We start from the raw sequence: 25721 nt of genomic DNA on the forward strand, positions 1-25721 counted from the left end.
TTGATAAATCTGGCTCAGAGACTCCATTATGCAGCTTTCCATTTTGCCTTACCTCTTGTTTCCACCTCATCATATTAATAAACCTGCAAGAAGACAGTTCTCTCCTTTTTATTTCTTGAAAGTCCTGCATGTTTCATTTGACACACTGGGGAACATTTATCAAGAGTGTCTGAGGCAAAATATTAGTAGGTTTTTAAAAAATCCGTGCAGAACTGTGTGAAATCTTAAAAAAAAATCACTAAATGCGGTTTCCTTCTAAAGCTTTTGTAAAATAGGAGGGGTTAGAAAGGTCTCTCAGACAGTGCAGTGTGTGAGGGCATTGCTGTTGCGGAGGTACCCAATACATCTGCTGTATTGCATCAATGCCCAGCACTGGAAAGGTTAAGCTCAGAACAACACAGGACACCTGGCAGCAGGGTAGAGGTGCACTTCACAAATCATGCGTAGCCTGCACTGCAGCACAAGCTGTAGAACTGCTATTAAGCACTTCCTTAATCTGCAGCAGTTTAGGAATGGATTTGCACTTTTCTTAACTGTACACTAAACTGTCTATATTAAAGCGGTCTTACACCCAGCATTTCAACTTTGCTTTAAAAGAGTGCTTACAGCTTAGAAACTATTATGCCAGATTTTTTCTTAAGCAAAAATTCACTGAATGGGTTAAACATGACATTTTGCATTTAGCTAGAAATCCGCGTCCGTGCTGAGGTTTAGATACAAATGTATCTTTGTTTGGAATGCAAATAGACATCTGAAAAGTATGTCTGGGAAGCCCTCTGTGCTCTCTGAGAGGTGTTTATTTACATTGTAAATAGATACATTTGTATCTAAACCTCAGCACAGACGCAGATTCCTAGCTAAATGCAAGACTAAAATGTCATGTTTAACCCATTCAGTGAATTTCTGCTAAAAAAAATCTGGCATAATAGTTTCTAAGCTGTAAGCAATCTTTTAAAGCAAAGTTGATATGCTGGGTGTTAGACCACTTTAACCACCTGAGCGGTCTGGACGAGCTCAGCTCGTCCAACACCGCCGGAGGCTGCCGCTCAGGCCCTGCTGGGCCGATTTACATCAAATAAAAAGCAGCACACGCAGCCGGCACTTTGCCAGCCGCGTGTGCTGTCTGATCGCCGCCGCTCTGCGGCGATCCGCCGCGAGCAGCGGCGAAAGAGGGTCCCCCCAGCCGCCTGAGCCCAGCGTAGCCGGAACAAAAAGTTCCGGCCAGCGCTAAGGGCTGGATCGGAGGCGGCTGACGTCAGGACGTCGGCTGACGTCGATGACGTCACTCCGCTCGTCGCTATGGCGACGATATAAGCAAAACAAGGAAGGCCGCTCATTGCGGCCTTCCTTGTTTATTCTGGGCGCCGGAGGCGATCGGAAGATCGCCTCCGGAGCGCCCTCTAGTGGGCTTTCATGCAGCCAACTTTCAGTTGGCTGCATGAAATAGTTTTTTTTTTATTTAAAAAAAACCCTCCCGCAGCCACCCTGGCGATTTAATCAGAACGCCAGGGTGGTTAAGTAGGATTTAAGAATCTCATTATTATCGTGCAGAATAGTCCCCATACTTGTTAGAATTGTTTAAGAAGAAAAAAAACTGTCGGTAATGTTTTGATAAATATGGCCCACTGTATTTGCCATGATGACTTTTATGTTACCTACCAACTTTGTTTTATGCGCCATCGGCTGTGTTATGGAACGTGTGTTTCCTATCTTGTACATCATGAACAATAAAGGTGCTGTATAAATTAATGATTACTTGTACACCTAATATCTCGTGTTTGATTACAATGCAAAAAGAAAGCTCTGAGCCTATAGGTGAAATATGAAAATTTGAGGGTAGTATACATATATTAATATAGCTGTAGCTGTAATATATATTAATGTAGCCAAGCAAAAATTGGCTACAAGTGTTGCAGATGTATTGGTTTACAAAGGATACACAAAATATTTTCCACTTTGTTGTAATTCAATGTGTTTCTCAGCTCAGAGTTTGATTCTTTGTGGGAACACTTCCTTTTACAAGTTTGTTCTTTGTAAGAAATCCAGGGTTGCTGAACTACTGGTGATCTTCATTTTTTATGTTCCCTAACCTTATTAAATCAATCTTATTATTATTATAATAATAGGAAATATTGCAATTTAGTGTTGTTCTTTACAGTCCATAATAATGTGTATGTCGTGGAGTTGGATAAAGAACCCTTTTCCCAGCATACAGCTCCTTTTTCAAATTTTTGGTTTCAAAAATGTCTAATCAACCCCAGAAGGTCCCCAAAGTCTAACCTCACCCTCACATAGCCACAGCATTAATGTGCATCTTGTACTACAGACCTGTGTGTACTAGAGAGCTCCCTGAGATTATTTTAAAAGTATTAGTTTCTTGGCTATATACCAACCTTCTACATCTAATGCCTTCTGAGTCACTTGCCTAGAAGAAGCATGTAGGTGGGGAAAATCACATTTTCCTATATACGGGCTTCAGGTATGGAATTCAGAAAGTAGTCTAGCTAGAAGATCAAAATTACAACCATGAAATTTGGCATCTCTTTGAAGACAAACAAGATGGTGCCCTCCATAGCTCTCTAAATCAAGACGTACTTTAACACAAATGGGTGGGCAGGCTAGGGATCCAGTTCTAGGTGGATTTGGAATTCTGAGATCCACTGAAACCCCATAGAGCCCCATTGTGCAAAATCAGCACTGCAGACAAGATGGTCGTCCTTCATAGTGTGAAGCTTAGAAGGAAATTTGCAAAAATACTTCTCCTCGTAAAAGCTTTATCATGCTGCTTGTGGCGTGTTTTCATTTCCCGACTTACGTTCTAGTAGTGTATTTCCAGCTCGTACCATCTTCAGCACCAGTAATGTTTCGCTCTATAATTACCCTTCTTGTGGTTGTTGTGACCTATACTTATCTTCACTGATTGTAGCATTCTCTGTGTGTCTTGATTAATGAGCTACTTTAGGGAGTACTTATGGTGTTCCAGTGAGTATAATTATGGTGATTAATCCAGGAAATGGCTTCCATCAACTCACACCCATATGTATTAGTCTCTATTGAAAAACCATTGGATTTATATCATTTCATTTTGTTTGAGAACATTCCCACTCAAGAAATTATATATCTTATTGCACATTAATCCCTATCCAGTCACACAGTGTTTTAAAGCTAATCTCTAATTCAGTTAAATATGATGTCTGAATCACAGAGCAGTTTTCCTACTTTAACTACTTGAAGACTGCAGTCTTAAAACCCCTTAATCTCCTGAGCGGTATGGACGAGCTCAGCTCGTCCATCACCGCCGGAGGCTGCCGCTCAGGCCCTGCTGGGCCGATTTTCTTCAAATAAAAAGCAGCACACGCAGCCGCACTTTGCCAGCCGCGTGTGCTGCCTGATCGCCGCCGCGAGCAGCGGCGAAAGAGGGTCCCCCCAGCCGCCTGAGCCCAGCGTAGCCGGAACAAAAAGTTCCGGCCAGCGCTAAGGGCTGGATCGGAGGCGGCTGACGGCAGGACGTCGGCTGACGTCCATGACGTCACTCCACTCGTCGCTATGGCGACGATCTAAGCAAAACAAGGAAGGCCGCTCATTGCGGCCTTCCTTGTTTATTCTGGGCGCCGGAGGCGATCGGAAGAACGCCTCCGGAGCGCCCTCTAGTGGGCTTTCATGCAGCCAACTTTCAGTTGGCTGCATGAAATAGTTTTTTTTTAATTAAAAAAAACCCCCTCCCGCAGCCTCCCTGGCGATCTCAATAGAACGCCGGGGAGGTTAAGGACCAGACACACTTTTCCATTCAGACCACTGCAGGTTTAACGGGTTATTGCTCGGTCATACAGCCTACCACCTAAATTAATTTTACCTCCTTTTCTTGTCACGAAAACAGCTTTCTTTTGGTGCTATTTGATTACTGCTGTGATTTTTAGTTTTTATTATATTCATCAAAAAAGACATGAATTTTGTCCAAAAAATTTTTAACTTTCTGTGCTGACATTTTTCAAATAAAGTAAAATTTCTATATACATTTTTGTCCAAATTTATTGTGCTACATGTCTTTGATAAAAAAAAAAAAATCCAATAAGTGTATATTGGTTTGGGTAAAAGTTATAGCGTTTACAAACTATGGTGCAAAAAGTGAATTTTCCCATTTTTAAGCATCTCTGACTTTTCTGACCACCTGACATGTTTCATGAGGTGCTAGAATTCCTGGATAGTATAAATGCCCACCAAATGACCCCATTTTGGAAAGAAGACACCCCAAAGTATTCACTAAGAGGCATGGTGAGTTCATAGAAGATTTTATTTTTTGTCACAAGTTAGCGGAATCTGACACTTTGTGACAAAACAAAAAAAAAAGTTTCCATTTCTAACTTGACAAAAAAAAATGAAATCTGCAACGGACTCACCATGCCCCTCTCTGAATATTTTGGGGTGTCTACTTTCCAAAATGGGGTCATTTGTGGGGTGTTTACTGTCTTGGCATTTTTTGGGGGGGATGCTAAATTGTAAGCACCCCTGTAACGCCTAAATGTGCTCAAAGGACTTTGGGCCTCTTAGCGCACCTAGGCTGCAAAAAAGTGTCACACATGTGGTATCGCCGTACTCAGGAGAAATAGTATAATGTGTTTTGGGGTGTATTTTTACACATGCCCATGCTGGGTGGGAGAAATATCTCTGTAAATGAGATTTTTTTATTGTTTTACACACAATTGTCCATTTATAGAGATATTTCTCCCACCCAGCATGGGTATGTGTAAAAATACACCCCAAAACACATTATACTACTTCTTCTGAGTACGGCGATACCACGTGTGACACTTTTTTTACAGCCTAGGTGCACTAAGGGGCGCAAAGTCCTATGAGTACCTTTAGGATTTTACAGGTCATTTTGAGGCATTTGGTTTCTAGAGTACTCCTCATGGTTTAGGGCCCCTAAAATGCCAAGGCAGTTTAGAAACCCCACAAGTGACCCCATTTTAGAAAGACAACACCCCAAGGTATTCTGTTAGGAGTATGGTGAGTTCATAGAAGATTTTATTTCTTGTCACAAGTTATCAGAAATTGATTTTTTTTTTTCACAAAGTGGCATTTTCCACTAACTTGTGACAAAAAATAAAATCTTCTATGAACTCATCATACACCTAACGGAATACCTTGGGGGTGTCTTCTTTCTAAAATGGGGTTCCTATACTGCCCTGGCATTTTAGGAGTAGTCTAGAAACCAAATGCCTCAAAATGACTGTTCAGGGGTATAAGCATCTGCAAATTTTGATGACAGGTGGTCTATGAGGGGCCAAATTTTGTGAAACCGGTCATAAGCAGGGTGGCCTCTTAGATGACAGGTTGTATTGACACTGAAGTGCAGGAAGCGCAGGATGTTCTCAAATCGTGACCTGGACATGGCAGCAGAGAACATGGGCATGTGATGTATTGGGTGCGTAGACCAATAAGACCGCATTACATTCTTTTTGACTAGACCCATGTTAAGGAGAAGGCCCCAAAAAATGTTACGTTCGGAAACTTGGAGTGGTTTCCACTGAAAAGGCTGGGCATAGTAGCTTCTTGGATTGGCGGTTGCGTATTGTGTGGCATAACGGTGGGTCTCAGCCACAATTAAGTCGTAGAGACCAGCAGTGATCAGAAAAAAAAAATCTGTCACTGCGGTGGGGCGGGGGAGGGTTTGGCCAGATGATCAGAAGCCCGCAGGGGGCAGATTAGGGCCTGATCTGATGGATAGGGGTGCTAGGGGGTGACAGGAGAAGATTGATGGGTTTCTCAGGGGGTGATTAGAGGGGAGAAAAGATGCAATCAATGCACTGGGGAGGTGATCGGAAGGGGGTTTGAGGGGAATCTAAGGGTTTGGCCAAGTGATCAGGAGCCAACACGGGGCAAATTAGGGCCTGATCTGATGGGTAGGTGTGCTAGGGGGTGACAGGAGGTGATTGATGGGTGTCTCAGGGTGTGATTAGAGGGGGGAATTGATGCAAGCAATGCACTGGGGAGGTGATCAGGGGGGGTCTGAGGGTGTGGGCGGGTAATTGGGTACCCGCAAGGAGCAGACTTGGGTCTGATCTGATGGGTAGCAGTGACGGGGTGATTGATGGGTGATCAGTGGGTGATTAGAGGGGAGAACAGATGTAAATAATGCACTGGGGAGGTGGTCAGGGGGGGGGGGGGTCTGAGGGCGATCTGAGGGTGCGGGCGGGTGTTTGGGTGCCCGCAAGGAACAGATTAGGGTCTGATCTGATGGGTAGCAGGGACAGGGGTGACGGGGTGATTGATAGGTGATCAGGGTGTGATTAGAGAGGAGAATAGATGCAAGCAATGCACTGGCAAGGTGATCAGAGGGGGAGGGTCTGAGGGCGATCTGAGGACGTGGGCGGGTGATTGGGTGCCCACAAGGGGCAGGTGAGGGTCTGATCTGATGGGTAGCAGTGAAGGGGTGATTGATGGGTGATCAGTGGGTGATTAGAGGGAAGAACAGATGTAAATAATGCACTTGGGAGATGAGCAAGGGGTGTCTGAGGGCAATCTGAGGGTGTGGGCGGGTGTTTGGGTGCCTGCAAGGGGCAGATGAGGGTCTGATCTGATGGGTAGCAGTGACGGGGTGGTTGATAGGTGATTAGAGGGTAGAATAGATGCAAGCAATGCACTAGTGAGGTGATCATGGTGGGTCTGAGGGCAATCTGAGGGTGTGGGCGGGTAATTGGGTGCCCGCAAGGGGCAGATGAGGGTCTTATCTGATGGGTAGCAGTGACAGGGGGTGATTGATGAGTATTCAGTGGGTAGTTAGAGGGAAAAACAGATGTAAATCATGCACTTGGTAGGTGATCTGAGGGCGGGTCTGCGGGTGATCAGGTGCCCGCAAGGGGCAGTTAGGGTCTGATGTGATGGGTGGCAGTGATAAGGGGTGACGGGGTGATTGATCAGTGGGTGATTACAGGGGAGAATAGATGTATATAGTACACAGGGGGGGTCTGGAGAGGATCTGAGGGTGTGTGGGGGGGGGGTGATCAGGAGCCCCGAGGGGGCAGTTTAGGATCTAATCTAAAATATAGTGTTGACAGATAGTGACAGGGGGTGATTGATGGGTGATTAAGGGGTGATTGGGTGCAAACAGTGGTCTGAGGGGGTGATCGGGGGGGGGGGGGGGGGTGCTGTGGGCGATCACAGGGCAGGGGGGGAGGATCAGTGTGTGTGTGGTGTGTGTGTGTGTGTGTGTGTGTGTGTTTACTAGGGGGGCTGCCTCCTGCCCTGGTGGTCCCCCGATCACTGGGGCCACCAGGGCAGAAGGCAGCCTGTATAATACACTTTGTATACATTACAAAGTGAATTATACACTTTGTATGCAGCGATCGCAGGGTTAACAACCCACCGTTGACGTCGCGGGTGGGCAGAGTCTAATGCCGGCGGATGCGCGATCCCCGGCTACTCGTCTCCCAGGTACCGTCGCCGTTCTGCGTTACGCGGTCCTGGGGGTGCCACTTTGCCCATGCCAATAGGTAGTTGGCGTTCGGCAAGTGGTTAAAGCATACTTCTGGCCAAGTATTTTTTTTTTTTTGCAATATATTCTGATGTTGCCTAACTAGTGCATACACCTAATAGCAGTAAAAATAAGTGACGTGTCTTACTTGCCTACCAAATAATTAGGTATCAGTGTGCTGCCACCTTGCTTCCCTTTCAAAAGCCTTAAGAGTACTCCTAGCTTCAAATAAATATTACATACTAACCTCACCATCATTTCCTCTCAGAAGCTCACCATTTTCTTCTTACAGGGATCCCTTCCAGTTATGACAATATGTTGTCAGAACTGAAATATATCGGCTGCTGTCAGTTATATATCAGCTGCTGTCAGTTATATATCAGCTGCTGTCAGTTAAAACTGAATGTGCAAGGTAATGTCCATGTTTTCCTATGGCTCAAGTGGGTGATATTACAGTTGAACAGTGTGCTGACCAGGAAGCTGTTAGGGGTAATGGTCATTTTCAAAACGAAGGACGGAAAATTCCATTGATCACAGTGGACAAACAGGACACAGGAGAGGAGAAAGAGATTTAGTAGACTACACAGGAGGTAAGTATGACCTGTGTATGGTTATTTTTACTTTTTATTTTCAGTTCAAATTCTCTTTAAAGAGATACTCCAGTGAAAATGTAATAAAAAAGTGCTTCATTTTTGCAGTAAATATGTATAAATGTTTTAGTCAGTGTTTGCCCATTGTAAACTCTTTCCTCTCCCCGATTTACATTCTGACATTTATCACATGGTGGTATTTTTACTGCTGGCAGGTGATGTCAATGGAAGGAGATGCTGCTTGCTTTTTTGGCAGTTGGCAACAGTTGTAAACAGGTGTTATTTCCCACAATGCAACATTGCTCTTACAGTGTAATGTCAGAACCGTGGTCCTGACATCACACTTTGGGAGGGGTTTCACCACAATATCAGCCATACCTGATGATACGTTTGTGAAAAGGAAAAGATTACTCATGGGAAAGGGGGTATCAGCTACTGATTGGGATGAAGTTCAATTCTTGGTTACGTTTTTTCTTTAAGCTGAATACGCACCACCCAACGGAGGAAGATGGATCCAGTAACGTCTCCCTGTTGACGAACGTTCCACGATCCATCTTCTGGCCAGCGGGTACACGCGACAGGACACAACACGGGCGTGAACAGGAAGTCAATCGATCGCAGTGTGGTGTCATCGGGGATCTTAAAGATCCGATTGGCCGTGACTGTCGTTGGGTTGCCCATCGCTAAACATCGTTAATGTAATTGCGTCTATACACACATCACAAGATCGTGGAAACAATTGCTCGTTGCTCAGAAAAAAAAACCGCCTGTCGTTGGAGAAATCGCATAGAGGGTACGGGCCTTAAGTAATGTGCCTAAGCAGAGAGGAGTGGATCATACATCATGATCTCCCACATTCCTTTGTGCACATGGCAAAGGCCCTTTTCTCGAGGAGGTGGAGCAGTGACCAGGTCAGAGGCAAATGCATGACACAGGCATGCTTTACAAAAAAAAAAGTTACATCATTTTATCTAATCATCCAGTACTGGATTATACTGTTGATTTAACACAACAGAGGTTCACTTTACAGTGATCTGAAATGTTAAAGCAAACCTGTGAGATAAAAAAAATAGATTAGATACATAAATATGTATAATAAATCAGATACTTACGGATACAGAACATTTATATCGTGCTTTTCTCTGGCGGACTCAAAGCGACAGAGCTGCGGCCACTAGGACGCACTCTATAGGCAGTAGCAGTGTTAGGGAGTGTTGCCCGAGGTCTCCTACTGAATAGGTGCTGGCTTACTGAACAGGCAGAGCCGAGATTTGAACCAAGCTTTGAACCCAGATTTGAATCTCCTGTGTCAGAGGCAGAGCCCTTAACCATTACACTATCCAGCCACTACTTACCTCAGTAGAGGGAAGCCTCTAAATCCTCCACAGGATTCCCCCGTCTACTTCCACCTCGTTGTTCGAGTGCTGAGAGTGGGACCTCCAAAGCTTGCGGCTTTTTCTGCCTGCACAGTAACAAGAAGCCACAGCTCAGACTTGGTGGAAAAAGGGGAGCCCGTTCAGCGCCTTGCTAGTGCACAGGTGTGAGCCGTCTGCACAGTGTGGCCAAGCTCCGTGGACAAGCCCTTGTCAACAGGCTTCAGGAGGCCCAGCGCTAAAACAGCAAGGAGGATGGTGGAAGCCTCTGGATTATCCAGGCGCTTCTCTCTACTTGCCCCATTTGGGGCACTTTTGTTTTTTTTATTACAGGTACAATTTAAAGATTATCGCATAAAAGAGACCATTTGATTTTATATTCGACATTGTTAGTCATTGCCAGCAATTAGCTTATGACGTTTTTGTCAGATGTGATGCTGTCGTAAATCTAACATGTCCCTAATACATTTTCTGCTGTAATGACAAAAAAATGTATTTTTAGCTTTCAAATTAAAGCATTTCCTGGACTGCAAAGGTGCCAGACCTTGTCCAGTAGTCCATGCCAGCAGAGGAGCTTGACCAATGTCACATGACTGACCCTTCACCCACTAACTAATGTTATTACTCTTGCTCAGTGTAGAGGGATGCAGGCTGAATTTTGGTAAAGTGACTTTCTTCTCCCCTAAAGATTTGCATTCATGGCACCACAGGGGCTGGATTTAAGTATTTGGAACATACACTTAAAGCCATGGATAAAGTTCTGCCATACAATCAGGGCCTGTGCTACCATTAAGGCAAGGGGGGAAATTGACCCCAAGCCTGTCCCATCTTCGGATAGTTGAAAATTGAATTCATCCAGCCCGACTACCTAGTACTGTGGCTGTTGAGGGAAGCAGCAGCAGGTAGGGGAAAGAGGAAGCCCCCCCCCCCCCCCCATGTGCACCCACCTTGCCTGCCCGTATGCAGAGTTATGCGAACAGAAGCAACAGTAAAACTCATGTGACTGCGCTGTTGGTAGAGTGACCAGATTTTTGTGGGTCCAACCTGGGACGGGGAGGGGTTGTGGGGGGGGGGGGGGGGGGGGGCGCAGTGCGCCGTGGCGAAAAGCGGGGAGGACTGAGGAGCGCGCAGCGATGAAGACCGGGGGGGCTGCGCCACTGCGAAAAATGGGCGTGGCCATGACATTGTATAGGCGGAGCTAACGTAATGATGTAACAGCGAGGCATAAGAAAGCAGTGTTTACGCCATGATGTGGACAAACGAGACTTTGCATCATGGGTGTGCAGAAACTGTGTGATGCTAATAGTATACCGTAACCACAAAGCAGCAAACATAGCCACCTATGACCATTAAATTATAAATGCAATAACAGTTACCCCGGACCCGAGAAAATAAACGCAATGGGCAACATGTCAGCACAAAATAAACGCAATGCGGACAACATGTCAGCACAAAATAAACGCAATGCGGGCAAACATGTCAGTACAAACTAAACGCAATGCGGGCAAACATGTCAGTACAAAATAAACGCAACGCGGGCAAACATGTCAGTACAAACTAAATGCAATGCGGGCAAACATGTCAGTACAAAATAAACGCAACGCGGGCAAACATGTCAGTACAAACTAAATGCAATGCGGGCAAACATGTCAGTACAAAATAAACGCAATGCGGGCAAACATGTCAGTACAAAATAAACGCAATGAGGGCAAACATGTCAGTACAAAATAAACGCAATGCGGGCAAACATGTCAGTACAAAATAAACGCAACGCGGGCAAACATGTCAGTACAAACTAAACGCAATGCGGGCAACATGTCAGTACAAAATAAGCGCAATGCGGGCAACATGTCAGTGCAAACTAAACGCAATGCGGGCAAACATGTCAGTACAAACTAAATGCAATGCGGGCAAACATGTCAGTACAAAATAAACGCAATGCGGGCAAACATGTCAGTACAAACTAAACGCAATGCGGGCAAACATGTCAGTACAAACTAAACGCAATGCGGGCAAACATGTCAGTACAAAATAAACGCAACACGAGCAAACATGTCAGTACAAACTAAATGCAATGCGGGCAAACATGTCAGTACAAACTAAACGCAATGCGGGCAAACATGTCAGTACAAAATAAACGCAATGCGGGCAACATGTCAGTACAAAATAAGCGCAATGCGGGCAACATGTCAGTACAAAATAAGCGCAATGCGGGCAACATGTCAGTACAAAATAAACGCAATGCGTGCAACATGTCAGTACAAAATAAGCGCAATGCGGGCAAACATGTCAGTACAAAATAAACGCAATGCGGGCAACATGTCAGTACAAAATAAGCGCAATGCGGGCAACATGTCAGTACAAAATAAGCGCAATGCGGGCAACATGTCAGTACAAAATAAACGCAATGCGGGCAAACATTTCACCAGAAAATTAACGCAATGCGGGCAAACATTTCACCAGAAAATTAACGCAATGCGGGCAAACATTTCACCAGAAAATAAACGCAACGCGGGCAAACATTTCACCGGAAAATAAACGCAACGCGGGCAAACATTTCACCGGAAAATAAACGCAACGCGTCAAACATTTCACCGGAAAATAAACGCAACGCGGGCAAACATTTCACCGGAAAATAAACGCAACGCGGGCAAACATTTCACCGGAAAATAAACGCAACGCGGGCAAACATTTCACCGGAAAATAAACGCAACGCGGGCAAACATTTCACCGGAAAATAAACGCAACGTGGGCAAACATTTCACCGGAAAATAAACGCAATGCGGGCAAACATTTCACCTGGAAAAGAAAGCATTTACTCACCTGGCAGAAGTCTCCGGCCTCTGGCGCGCTGCTCACGGGACCACCTTCCTCCTGATCTTCTCTCCCGCGCTGACAGGGCTACGGCAAGATGGCGCCCGAAGCCCCTGAGACACAGTCCCTAGTACAGGGCTTCGGCAGCCATCTTGCCGTAGCCCTGCTCGACAGAATCCTTAGCCAATGGAGGCAGAAGACAGGGAGGGAGGGAGCAGGAGCATCAGGGCGGGGGGCGGGTCCAGACAGCGCTGGGAATCCTTAGCCAATGCAGGCAGAAGACGGAGGGAGGGGAGCAGTAGCAGCAGGGCGTCGGGGGGCGGGACATTGACGTCACATACTCCCGCAGCCGGGACGTCCTGCATCTAAATGTGGGACGTTTCCCGGGACCCAAGCCAGCCTGGGACAGGGGACCCCGAATCCGGGACCTGTCCCAGGCAATCCGGGACGTATGGTCAGTCTAGCTGTTGGGAACTTCTGAAAGTCTTCTCCTCATCGCACAGATCCATGTTTCCTCTCTGCTGCCCCCTAGTGGCGCCTCTCATTACTGCACCACTAGAGGAGTCAGCATGGAAATACAGAACTGTGTGATGGGGAGAAGACTTGCTGAAGTCCCTGGCGACGCTGACAGGTGTGTTTTGCTGTCGCTTCCGCTCGCTTCTGCTTTGCATAGGGGGATGGGGGGAAGCTGCCTAAAACACTGAACATCTGGCTATCTATACTGGGGGGGGGGGGGCTACCTAATCCTGGGGCGCACACCTGGCTATCTATACTGGGGGGCTGTCTAATCCTGGGGAGAACATCTGGCTATCTATACTGTGGGGGACTACCTAACCCTGGGGGCAGGTCTGGCTATCTATACTGGGGGGCATATACCTATGGCAGCGTAGAGATGGAAGTAATGATGGAAGCGGTCAGGGTGCTCAGGAGGGCCCCAAGTTACTTTGCTCCTGGGCCCCACTAGAGCTAGAACCAGCAATGCATACAATATAGAATGTGTTCTTAAGATAGGGAGCAATACATAACACAGTTGCATAACGTGTATATAAAAGTTTTATATCTTTAATGATACTCACCCACACTTACCATCTTTAGCCTCAACCTAAAAACCCATCTGTTCAGGCAAGCATGCTATCTCACTTAGGACACTTTGGCCACTGACCACCACTTTACCATCTCATACACAGCTTTTCTTCACCTATTGTCCTATCCCTTAACCTAGAGTTCCCCACCCTGTCCTCAAGGCCCACCAACAGTACATGTTTTGCAGAAAACCACACACATGCACAGGTGAGGCAATTAGTGTCTCAGCAGAGCTGATTAACAACTTGTGTGGATTTCCACAAAAACCATGCACTGTTGGTGGGCCTTGAGGACAGGGTTTGGGAACACTGCCTTAACCCATTAGATTGTAAGGTCAATTGGCCAGGGCTCTCTTTCCCCTTTGTCTCTCAATGCTGCGTAATGTGCATATAAATCTTCCACCACTTGTAAAAATCTGTAGTTGTGTTCATTGCATCAGCTGTAATCTACCATTGTCCTGGATTAAGTGTTATATTGTTTTGATTGCATTATTTTACTTTGTATTCTGTTATACAGCACCACGGAAGATGCTGGCACTATAGATCAACAATAAAAATAAGGAACTTGTATTAACAAAAAATATAAAAGGTCATTTCACAACAATTAAAATACGATGCAGTTAATTTCACCTTTTCATAGCGTAATATGTCCGTTGCAATCTGTTATCTGATCATCGGGAGTTGCAGTCACACATTTATTACAACCCAAGGATGTCAGTAACTGTTCTATTGACACCATAGTGCAAGAAATGCCGCACACTAACACACAAGCTCAAGCCTTTTATGGCTGTGCATTCCCTAAATAAATATACCGTATATTCCGGTGTATAAGACGACTGGGCATATAAGACGACTGGGCATATAAGACGACCCCCAACTTTTCCATTTAAAATATAGTGTTTGGGATATACTCACTGTATAAGACTACCCCCCCTCTTCCAACGCACACCAAATAAAAATTAAAAAAAAATCATATACCGGTGCTATGTATGAACAGATACTGGTGCTGTACTGTATGTGGTACCCAGTACAGTATATAACAGTACATAGGCAATTGACTGGTTGGATTGGTCAACTCTGCCTCTCCCTAAGTGGATTGGTCAGCTCTCCTTGTCTCCCTGTTTATCATAGCAGTATGGAAGAATAGAACACGTTGTGCTCATAAAACACGCCTCTTTCACCCTTCTGGCCCACCCTTGTATCCTATTTACCTCCTTTACTGCCTCTCAGATCTCACACATGTGCACCTGCGCCGCTTCACTACAGACAGTCCTCAGCAGCGAGATCTGAGAGTCTAACAGGATAGGGCGTACCACCCGTCATCAATGACACCCGGCGTATAAGGCGACCCATGACTTTTCAGAAGATTTTCAAGGGTTAAAAAGTAGTCTTATACACCAGAATATACAGTAAATGGTATTTCTTTGTGTTTAGGCATATATTTAAACCTTTACTTACAACTTTCAAATTTAATTCTAATTAAGTAATGGAAAAGTTGTCTCTTTCCAGTACTGATTTTTCATTGTCTTTCTGTTCCATAGATTGCATTATACATATGGCACAAGGTCGATGGGCAAGAACTGACATCCGTACCGGAGTTTTGCACAGAAAGTCCTTCCTCCACCAGCGCTACAGGATGTGCTACTTCATTTAGCAATAGCCTTCCTCTGTGTGTAAGTAAATTGACTGAGTGAGCTGATCTTGTGTCCCTTTACTTTTACTTAATGAACAGCATTAGGCTCTTAAATCAAATCTGAAGTGAAAATGTACTTATGAGATGATGAATTCTATGTGTAGTGCATATAACAAATAGAACATTAGAAGCAAAGAAAAAAGTCTCATGCTGTTTTCCAGTACAGGAAGAGTTAAAACACATGAGTTAAAACACAAAAGAGCTTCTCTGAGCTATTTGAACAACTTGTTTTTTTTGAGGACTACAGCGCCGGATGAGCTTAGGAAGTGAACCAGGGAAAAACTATGCTTAGGTAAATATCTAACATTTTTTGTTTTTTACCGTTAGAGGTACGCTTTAAGGAAATTGGCCACTATTTAATACATTTTTCTTCTATGCGTTTTCACGGGAGGTGTTTTTGTGCCATATCAATACATTTTCTTCTCAACTTAAAAAAATGCTTAAGACAAGATGTCCGAAATAGTTCTTCTTGTATTTCTTGCCTCCTTTTTAGTACTTTCAATTATTAAGTGCTTAAGAAATATTTTGTAGCAAAGATAAGACATATTCAAACTAGTTTGGCTTGCGTACCCGTTTAATCCAAGGTATGCAACTTTAAAGTACTTGAGGATCAGGTGATTTTGGTGCTCGTTGCGGCAGGTATTTCATAGACGCCAATGCAAATGTGGGATATTGAGTGCCCAGTCTGTGATTTTGGATACACAGTGTGCTCGATAGTATATAGCCAATCGGCTATTACTGCAAATAACATGGGTATAGTTTGAGTAGTCGACTGGCTATTTGTAGCCAATCGTCTACTAGTCTGTGTAACTGAACGGCTATGTCAATATCGATCATTTGTTGTTTATTGGAAGGTATTAGGAGGGAAAGTTAGTATCAGGTATCAGGAAGAGAGGTAAGTGTTAGACAGTAGGCATAGTGGGGAGGGGGTAAGCGAGACAATTAGGATAGGGTAAGTCTATAGTAATATATCTGTAATACTACATGACCAATATTTTAACTATCAGTGGCACCTGGCACCAAATCAAAGCAGTGTTATCTCAATCTGTACTCCGCAGTTAGGACCAAAGCCAGGAGTTAAAGAGACACTGAAGCGAAAAAAAAATGATGATATTATGATTTGTATGTGTAGCACAGCTAAGAAATAAAACATTAAGATCAGATACATCAGTGTAATTGTTTTCAGTACAGGAAGAGTTGAAACTCCAGTTGTTATCTCTATGCAAACAAGCCATTAAGCTCTCCCACTAAGTTATGCTGGGAATACACGTTTCGTTTTTGCCTTCGTTTTAGCCTTCGATTCGTTTGGTGAACGAATCGAGTGTTGAAAACGTATGTGAAAATAGTCATAATCTCATTATAGTTTTGATTAATAGACCCCAAAAACGAACGACTAGTGATCGAACATGTTTGATATTATCTCTCTTTATCCATCTAATCGAACCATTGGTAGGCTTGATGGCTGTTCAGATCGATTATATATTCGTTTATGCCGTCCGTCCCTGTACTACGTTTCGTTTCTTTGCAGTCTTCGATCATTGGAAAAACGAAACCATCAGAATCGGAAAAAAAAACGAAACCGTGGGTGGTGATATTAACCGTACGATCGATTATTTCGGGATCGAAAAGGACAAAAGGCACAATGGAAACGAAGGTTTAAACGAAGGCAAAAACGAAACGTGTATTCCCAGCATAAGTCATGGAGAGGGCTGTTATCTGACTTTTATTATCTCAACTGTTCCTGGACTATTTACTTTTCCTCTGCTCAGGGGCGTCTCACCCACCAGGCAAGTATAGGCGGTTGCCTGGGGCGCCATGAGGTGGTGAGGCGCCATGAGGTGGTGAGGCGCATTCCCCCGCCGCTGCTACTGTGACCATGTTTTTTTTTTTTATATTATATTACCTCCCGACTCAGTCCCTGGTGCTCGGCACGCTACCATGTGCTCAGCAGTGCCTCCACCTCCACTTCTCCCCAGCCAATAGAGCAATCAATACTGCTTTTCTCTGCCAGGCTCCTTCTTTAAAGTCATGCCCCTTCTTCTCAGTAGCCACACAGGTAAAGTGTTTACCTCGTGTGGCCCAGCTTTTAACTCCGCCCCACGCCAGTCAAACCAGGAGCCAGCGGCCAGCCAGCTTATGCCCCCGACAGTCTGACCCCCCACCTGTGTCACTGGCTGCACACAGACACTGGAGCGAGACAGCCAGGGGACAGATGCAGTCAGAGGCGTCTCTGTCACCAGGCAACTATAAATTTTGGCCTGGAGCGCCGTGGGTGGGCGTGGGCGCTCTTTCGCTGCGCTGTGTGCGTGTGGTTTTTTTCCCCCATATTATCAGTTCAGCGCCGGGCCGGCTGTGACAGGCAGCTCAGCCTGTGCCCGGTGCCGCCTACTGGTCCGCCCCCTCCCTCTCCCTTCAGAGCGAGCAGCCGCATGTTAGTTAGTTTATACGTGCTGTGCCGCCGCCTAATAGTTCACCCCCTCTCCCTCTCTGTGCAGCGCAAACTACCACACGCTAGTTTGTTTATACGTGTGGCGCCGCCCCCCGCCTGTCACAAGTGCTTGAAGGCACCATGTGACGCACCAGGGACCAGTGCCACCGCCGACTGGCTACACTGCACACACACTATCTGCCGAGGCGACACCTCACAGTGAGTGCCCTCTGCTCTTGATAATTTTTTATATGCCGCCCTGGCTGGCCCTGAGTACCAACCCCCCCCCCCTCAGCCCGCCCATAACACTTGGCGCAGGCCACATACAATTATTTCCTGGTGAACGCTGGCCACATACAATTGTTTCCTGGTGAACGCTGGCCACATACGATTGTTTCCTGGTGGACGCTGGCCACATACGATTGTTTCCTGGTGAACACTGGCCACATACGATTATTTCCTGGTGAACGCTGGCCACATACGATTATTTCCTGGTGAACGCTGGCCACATACGATTATTTCCTGGTTAACGCTGGCCACATACGATTATTTTCTGGTGAACGCTGGCCACATACGATTATTTTCTGGTGAACGCTGGCCACATACGATTATTTCCTGGTGAACGCTGGCCACATACGATTATTTCCTGGTGAACGCAGGCCACATAATATTATTTCCTGGTGAACGCTGGCCACATACGACTATTGCCTGGTGAACGCTGGTTACATTACGATTATTTTATGGTGAATCATTGCTGCATTTAATTTTATGGTGAATCATTGCTGCATTATGGTTATTTTCTAGTGAAAGATTGCCGCATTACGATTTTAAGTGAATCATTGCTGCGTTACAATTATTTTACGGTAAAACGATTATTTTCATCAAGTGGCACCTCACAGGGGGGGGGGGGGGGGGCGCCACAGGTTTTCTCGCCTGGAGTGAAAAAATGGCTAGAGACGCCCCTGCCTCTGCTAGAGGAGAGGTCATTACTTCAGACTGCTCTGAAAGACTCATTTTGAATGCTGAGTGTTGTGTAATGTGCACATATTATAGAATGATGCAATGTTAGAAAAAACACTATATACCTGAAAATAAAAGTATGAGAATATTTTCTTTGCTGCTAACCTTCTAGTAATTATTCATAGTACACAACCAATTCACTATATAATATATTTTTTTCCGCTTCAGTGTCTCTTTAAGTTTTGCTGGATGATTCAGTCTTTAAGTTCAACATTCTAACATCAATTATTGTTTTTGTGGTTCAATGACATTTGCGTTGCCTCTTGTCTTATCTAATCAACCATCTGTGTTTACAAGTAAATTAAAATAACCTGCAGATTAAATTTGTGGCATCCCAATTAGTAATTATCCACTCACTTAAACCCGATTGGCATACATAACACAACATTGTTTATTCATGATTGTTTAGTGAAAAGATAAATATTCTTCCTGATTATTGTGCCCCGAGCCAGTGGGGGATTAAACCAAAGTTTAAGAATTTGAGTAAACTGCATTCATAATGACGTGTAGCTTTTAATTTACTGGTATAAAATATTATGTTGTAGGCTTTATAATCAGAAGACAGTGTGTTTTAGGATATCTAGTAGGAGTACAACTTGCCTTTTGGACAAAGGGGAAGTGGCCTAAGGTAGAGCATATGCTTGTCGGAAAGCGTTTAAAGGTAACAAAGGTTGGAGAGTGACGGATGTTCTGTGGAAGGGCATTCCAGAGAAGGTGAAGCCTTGTATAGGTGAATGCGAGGAGGTCATTCTAGAGGAGGACAAAAGAAGGCCATGTGCAGATCTGAAATTGCACTTGGCTTGGTATCTGGAAACTAGTTAAAGGACACCCCAAGTGAAAATAAACTAATTAAATCAACTATTGTATCTGTCTTCCATCTACTAAAAATGACTTAAGATATTCAACAGTTTTATGTCTAAATCTACTTTTTAACTGTTTTATTGTTTTTGCTTAATGACACATTCATTGAATTATGCCAGAGCAATTAAACTATTGAACCTTTTTATCTCTTTCCTGCTCTCAGAAGCAGTTTTCTGCTAGGAAAGTGTTTTATAGTTGGAATTTCTCATTAGTGAGGGTCACACTGTAGTCACTTCCTGTCTGAGTCAGGACTGAGTCAGCCACTTACATACCTGATATTTAACTCTTTCAGGCAGAGAAAGAAAAAAAGGAACACCGCATAGTTTTAGTGTGCTTGGCACTGTACATACAGTACACGTCTATCTCATTATGTCACACGCCACTTCAGGTATCCTTTAAGGAAGTGTACAGGGGAGAGAGATTGTGGAGACCTTTTTGGAGGTTTAGGTTAAGAGTTTGAACTGGATCATCTGGTTCATTGGTAGCCAGTGAATAGCTTGATAGAGAGGTGCAGCAGAGGAAAAGCGAGAATAAAGAGGAAACAGTGTGACTGACTGCCACCAGGGCTGTGGAGTCGGTACAAAAATCTTCCAACTCCGACTCCTCAGTTTATGAAACCACGACTCCGACTCCAACTCCGGGTACCCAAAATGGCCCCGACTCCAACTCCTTACTCTAATACTTAACAGGGCTGTGGATTTTGTAAAAAAAATTATCCGACTCAGACTCCTCAGTTTATGAAATCAACGACACCAACTACGGCTGCCCAAAATTACTCTAACTCCGACTCCACAGCCCTGACTGCCACTTGCATCAACTATTCAGGAAAATCTGAGTAAAATATAATAGTATAATAATTTGGTGGTAATATGGTAGTATAGTTGGAGGAGGAGTAATACTCATACAATGGTTGCCTTTGAGGTAACCCACATTTGTAAGCAAGTGGGGAGAATATTTCTGACCCAACTTGAATTAAAATTTGTCTCTCTGTAGAATGAGGAAAAAGGGGTAGCATCCGTCCACCAAGGATGGACAATGCAATTCAAAGGAACATCGGTAAACAGAGATGCCACTTAGAATAAAATACAATAAAAGCCAGTTAAAAAGGAGGTAGTGGCAGATTTCTCTCCGGTTATATTACACAGGTAGTCAAATTTCTATAACCGCTTTAATTATGACATAAAACACTAATGCATTTCACAGGAATGTCCTTCTTCAGGTAAAGATGAGTCTCTGTGGCACAGCAGGCGTAGGCTTTTAGAAATTTGACTAGAAAGACAAAAACAAGGGCTCTTGCATTGTATAATATGCTGGTGACAATTCACCCAATTATGCACATACAGGATTAAAAAAATCCTTTGTACGGTCTAAAGTTCATTGCATTGGGTACACACAGAACTCTGTTCAGAAATGTTACTACCTGTGTCATATACCCAAAGGTAAGTTCACCACTACTTCCTTTTTAATCCTGATTTTAGTGTATTTTATTGTAACTGGCGCCTCTGTTTACTATCCTTCCTTTAACTATTTTGGGAACGCAGGCTCTGGGCCCTTTATTTAAGGACTAGGGCAGGGATGCCCATTAGGTAGATCACGATCTACTGGTAGATCGCAAAGGACTTGTGGTAGATCCCGACCCCACTACATTTTCCATTCTGTATATACGTGTGCTCCTGGGTAGATCATTATGACTTGCTAATTTTTTTAAGTAGCTCACAAGCTGAAAAAGTGTGGGCACCGCTGGACTAGAGCCTTTTTTCAATTCCCTACTTCCTGATCGCTGTGGTTGGCTCACAGTGTTTAGGGGGTCAGGAGCCAATGAAAATGGCTACTGACCAAAGTATGGAGCTCAGCTGTGTTTAGATCGCATCCCGTGCACAGGAGCCAACAGCATTAAACTACGCCACATCAGATATAGGCAGCCACAAGTGTAGTTTTAGCTAGCAGCGGTCCAGAACTGGTTAAACTAAGGCTGTATGTTTACAACAAGACCAATTAAAAAATGTAAAACAAAAGTTTATATAAAAGACTAGCTGGTGCTAACTTGTAGCTCCTTCCTGATTACTTCACATGGGTGACAAAGGGATGGGATGGGGGGGGGGACAGAATGCTGTTATCTCAGGCAAACAAAATCCTGCTACATCCTGGTGTGATATTTGAGTTTTGGTAAGACCACAGCGAGTTAACTACAGACTACTTCAATACCTGTGACTCTAGCAATAAGGTTCTCCTTGGTATATTGAACGCAAAATAAATTAAGGTGTTTCAAAAGGGCACCTTCCTATGTTCTAGAATGAAAGTGTGACAAAGTATCTTCCTGACAAGTGCGTAGGTAAAGCTGTGTGTCCCTCCTCCCCCCCCCCCCCCCTCTTTTTTTCTTTTTTTTTGCCTTCAAGCTGGGTGTGATACGGCCTCCGTCCCATCTATAGCAGTAATGTGAGGCTGAGAAAAAGCCCAATTAAAGAGGAACAGCATCAAAGACAAACTCATTAGAAAGAAACATGTCAATCTTTAAGAGAAACTTCATCGTTCATTAACAGATGTTTAAAATGGGTCATCTTTTGATGGGGTTTGCAGATGCAGATCTTCACATGAAAAAGCGAAAACAGCCTCAAAAGAGGTTTTAGCTCTTCATAGCTGAAATATCCTTTTCAAGTGGACTCAGATGCCTATACGGTGTGACTGGATGTTTATCAACTTATTAATTTTCTAAAGTCTATGGGCCTGATTCATTAGCACACCTAAAGACTTTGGGCATGCAAACTAGGGTGCTAACTAGGTTAGCACGCTCACAGCAATTACAGATTGTGCGGTGCGCCGAAATCGTCAAGCAATGCGCCGATAATGCCGCACCATTCACGCACTAATTGGCCTTTGCACGTGAAACGTCACATCATTTGCGAGAATGGTGCGACGTTACCGCCGCACTGCGTGACGATTTTTACACGCCGTGTGATGTTTTCGGCGCACCGTGCAGCGCAAATCTCTTAGCACGCGCATAGGCACTTTAGGCGTGCTGAAGGGCTTTTCACAAGCGTGATAGCACTTAGCACCGCTTTGTGAATCAAGTTCTGTGTGTAATTCTAACCTAAAATGTGATTTTTTTTTTCTACACAGCTCCTAAATAGAGATGTTGATGAACAGCTCACCAGCAAATCTCTAAGGGCAGTCTGGCCTCAATGTCCCGGAGTAGTACGCATGCTCTGGCCTGGCGGTGTGTGTCCCTGATTACCACGAAGCAATCCGGCCACAGGTGCCCAATTAAGGACGCGCACCACCGGGCCAGGGCATGCATACTAACGAACGCATCCAGGCCAGGGCATGCGTACTACTCTGGGACATTGCAACCCAGAAGTAGTACAGGGCAAGCTATCCGCTAGTGAGCTGTTCGATATATCTCTACTTTTAAAATGTGATAATGGCTTCAATTCACTAAGACATGCTGTGAGCTGCTTTCTGCATACACTGGCGTGTTTGCCTCACAAAATGGAAGACCTCACTTATGTGAGTGTTTCTAAGGCTCTGCATCTAATAGATGCTTTTCAACATACCTTGACCTGAATCTTCTTGGATCAATAACGCATATATGGTTCAATGGTCCTTTCTCCCTTTGGGGACACAGGAGGCTGAATAAGCCATTGACTTTACTTTATAGTGTGCATATAGGGTGTTTAATATATAAATATATACCAATATATCGGGCTGGAGCACTTATTACTTTTACTTTATTACTTTATATTAAAATATATTTATTATTATTTTAAAGCAGTTTTTTCTGCTTTTTGTACTAATATATGAATAAATATCATTACATGAATAGAGAGATATTTCAATCCTTTGTTTTTATTTTGATGATTATGGCTTAAAGCTTATAAAACCCCCAAAATCAAAATCTCTGAAAATTAGAATATTGTGAAACTTTTTAATATTCTAGGCTCAAAGTGTCAGACTCTAATCAGCTAATTCATTCAAAACTGCTGCAAAGGTTTCCTGAGGCTTTAAATGGTCTTTCAGTCTGGTTAAGTAGGAATCACAATTATGGAAAGTTGTGCAAAAAGGTGTGAAAGCCTCAAAAGGTAATTGCAAAAGAAGTTGGATGTTCCCAAAGTGCTGCATCAAAGCACATAATAGAAATATATGTGGAATGGAAAAGTATGGAAGAAAAAGGTGCACAAGCAGCAGGGATGACCACAGCCTGGTGAGGATTGTCAGGAAAAGGCCAATTAAAATTGTTGTGCAGACTTTCACAAGGAGTGAACTGAGGCTGGAGTCAGTGCATCAAGTGCCACCACACACAGATGGGTTCTGGACTAGGGATGCTCAAATTCGGCTTCGGGAGATATCCGGATTTTTGCTATCCGGATATCTCCCAGTAATGCTGTGTGGGCTGGGCGGGGGGGTCAAGCTTACCTCTCTGACGTCTTCTTCGCTCGTCCCTCGGCGCCTCCCATGATGCGCTCCAAGCGGCCGTCACCTGATTACAAACACTTCCTCCTTCCGGGTTGAAGGAGGAAGTGTTTGTAATCACGTGACGCGCTTGGAGCGCATCATGGGAGGCGCCGAGGGACGAGCGAAGAAGACGTCAGAGAGGTAAGCTTGACCCCCCCGCCCAGCCCGCACAGCATTACTGGGAGATATCCGGATAGCAAAAATCCGGATATCTCCCGAAGCCGAATTTGAGCATCCCTGTTCTGGACATGGGCTTCAAATGTCCTATCCCTCTTGTGAATCCACTCAGGAACAACAAACAACATCAGAAGCATCTTACCTAGGCTAAAACTAAACCGAACTGGTGTGTTACTCAGTGGTCCAAATGTCCTCTTTTCTGATAAGAGCAAATTGTGCACCTCATTTGGAAACCAAGGACCCAGAGCCTGGAGGAAGAATGGAGAGGCATACAAACCAAGATGCTTGAAGTCCAGTGTGAAGTTTCCACGTTTTGTGTTGATTTGGGGAGCCATGTCATCTGCTGGTGTTGGTCCACTGTGCTTCAAGTCAACACAACCATCTACCTGAAGATTTTGGAGCACTATTCATGCTTCCTTCCACAGACCAGCCTTGTGGAGATTCTGACTTGATGCTTTTCCAGCAGGACTTGGAACCTTCCCGTACAGCCAAAAGTACCAAAACCTGGTTCAAGGACTATGGGATTGTGCTTGACTAATCAGCAAACTTGCCTGACCTGAACCCCATAAAGAAACCATGGGGCATTGCCAAGAAAAAGATAAGACATGAGACCAAACAATACAGAAGAGCTGAAGGCAGTGTGACACGGCTGTCCCCCTGGGAGACAGGAGAGCGATCGGCTGTCATAGGCTGAAGCCTATGACAGCTGATTGCACTGATTGGCTGGTGGGGGAGGGAGGGGGAATAGAAAATAAATGAAAAAAAAAATAGGAAACTGTATTGAAAAATAAATAACATAAATATGTATAAAAAAAATAAATAAACACTGGGGGGAACGATCCTGACCCCACACACAGAAAGCTGTGTTGGTGGGGAGGAAAGTGGGGAATCACTTGTGCGCTGAGTTGTGCGGCCCTGCAGCGAGGCCTTAAAGCCTCAGTGGCCAATTTACAGAAAAATGGCCTCAAGTGGTTAAATGATCTCATGTAATATTAACATTTTCTGAGATTTTGATTTTAGGGTTTACATAAGCTGTAGGCCATAGTCATCAAAATTATAATGAATAAAGGCTTGAACTATCTCGCTTTGCATGTAATTAGTCTATTTTATATATTTTTATAAATATTTCCCCTTAATAATTTAGAATTAGGAGAACCTGCTGCATCATATCACAAGTGTGGATCTTCTCCTCACGTTGTCCTACAGGTTGCTCCATGCCCCATTTACTTGTGTGGCAACAGCACTGATGTGCCCCATGCAGTGACGGGCCACTATGCTTGCTCTCTGTACTTACTGACAGCCTATTATAGCTGTTACTTTTTCTACGATCAATTCCGATCATTCATAAACTATCATTCAGCAACTTGTATTGTTAGTGGCCACCTTTAATGACTCAGTATCCCAGAAGTAGTAGTGATAAAATTCCCGACTGAGCATTCAGTCTGGCTTTGCTCAGGAATCATTAAACAGTTGTGTTTATTATTATTATTATTATTATTATAAAATTATTCAACCCCCACTGAAATTGAGTGTTTTGGCCAGTTTGACATTGATTTTGATCATTTCAGTCATCTTGTTTACAATTACCGTATTTTTCGGAATATAAGACGCTCCAGCATATACGACGCACCTAGATTTAGAGGGCAAAAATCAGGAAAAAATAAATAAACTAAACCTAGGTGCGTCTATGGTGCAGGGGCTTCTTATGGACCTCTTAACTCCCCCAAAACTGTCTTTATCTAAGCTACACTGCCCATCTA

At 44.2% G+C, this 25721-nt stretch overlaps 1 protein-coding gene across 2 annotated transcripts in view; it reads left to right on the plus strand.

Moving 5' to 3' along the window:
- Positions 1 to 25721, plus strand: part of B3GLCT (beta 3-glucosyltransferase) — a 632866-nt gene that overhangs the window by 542631 nt on the left and 64514 nt on the right. For both annotated transcript variants that reach the window (XM_068267036.1, XM_068267037.1), the window contains one exon: positions 14875 to 15006. In XM_068267036.1, the coding sequence (XP_068123137.1) occupies positions 14875 to 15006 (132 nt within the window). The remainder of the gene's footprint in view (positions 1 to 14874; positions 15007 to 25721) is intronic.

This window comes from Hyperolius riggenbachi, chromosome 2 (assembly GCF_040937935.1).
Source record: "Hyperolius riggenbachi isolate aHypRig1 chromosome 2, aHypRig1.pri, whole genome shotgun sequence".
Taxonomy (NCBI): Eukaryota; Metazoa; Chordata; class Amphibia; order Anura; family Hyperoliidae; genus Hyperolius; species Hyperolius riggenbachi.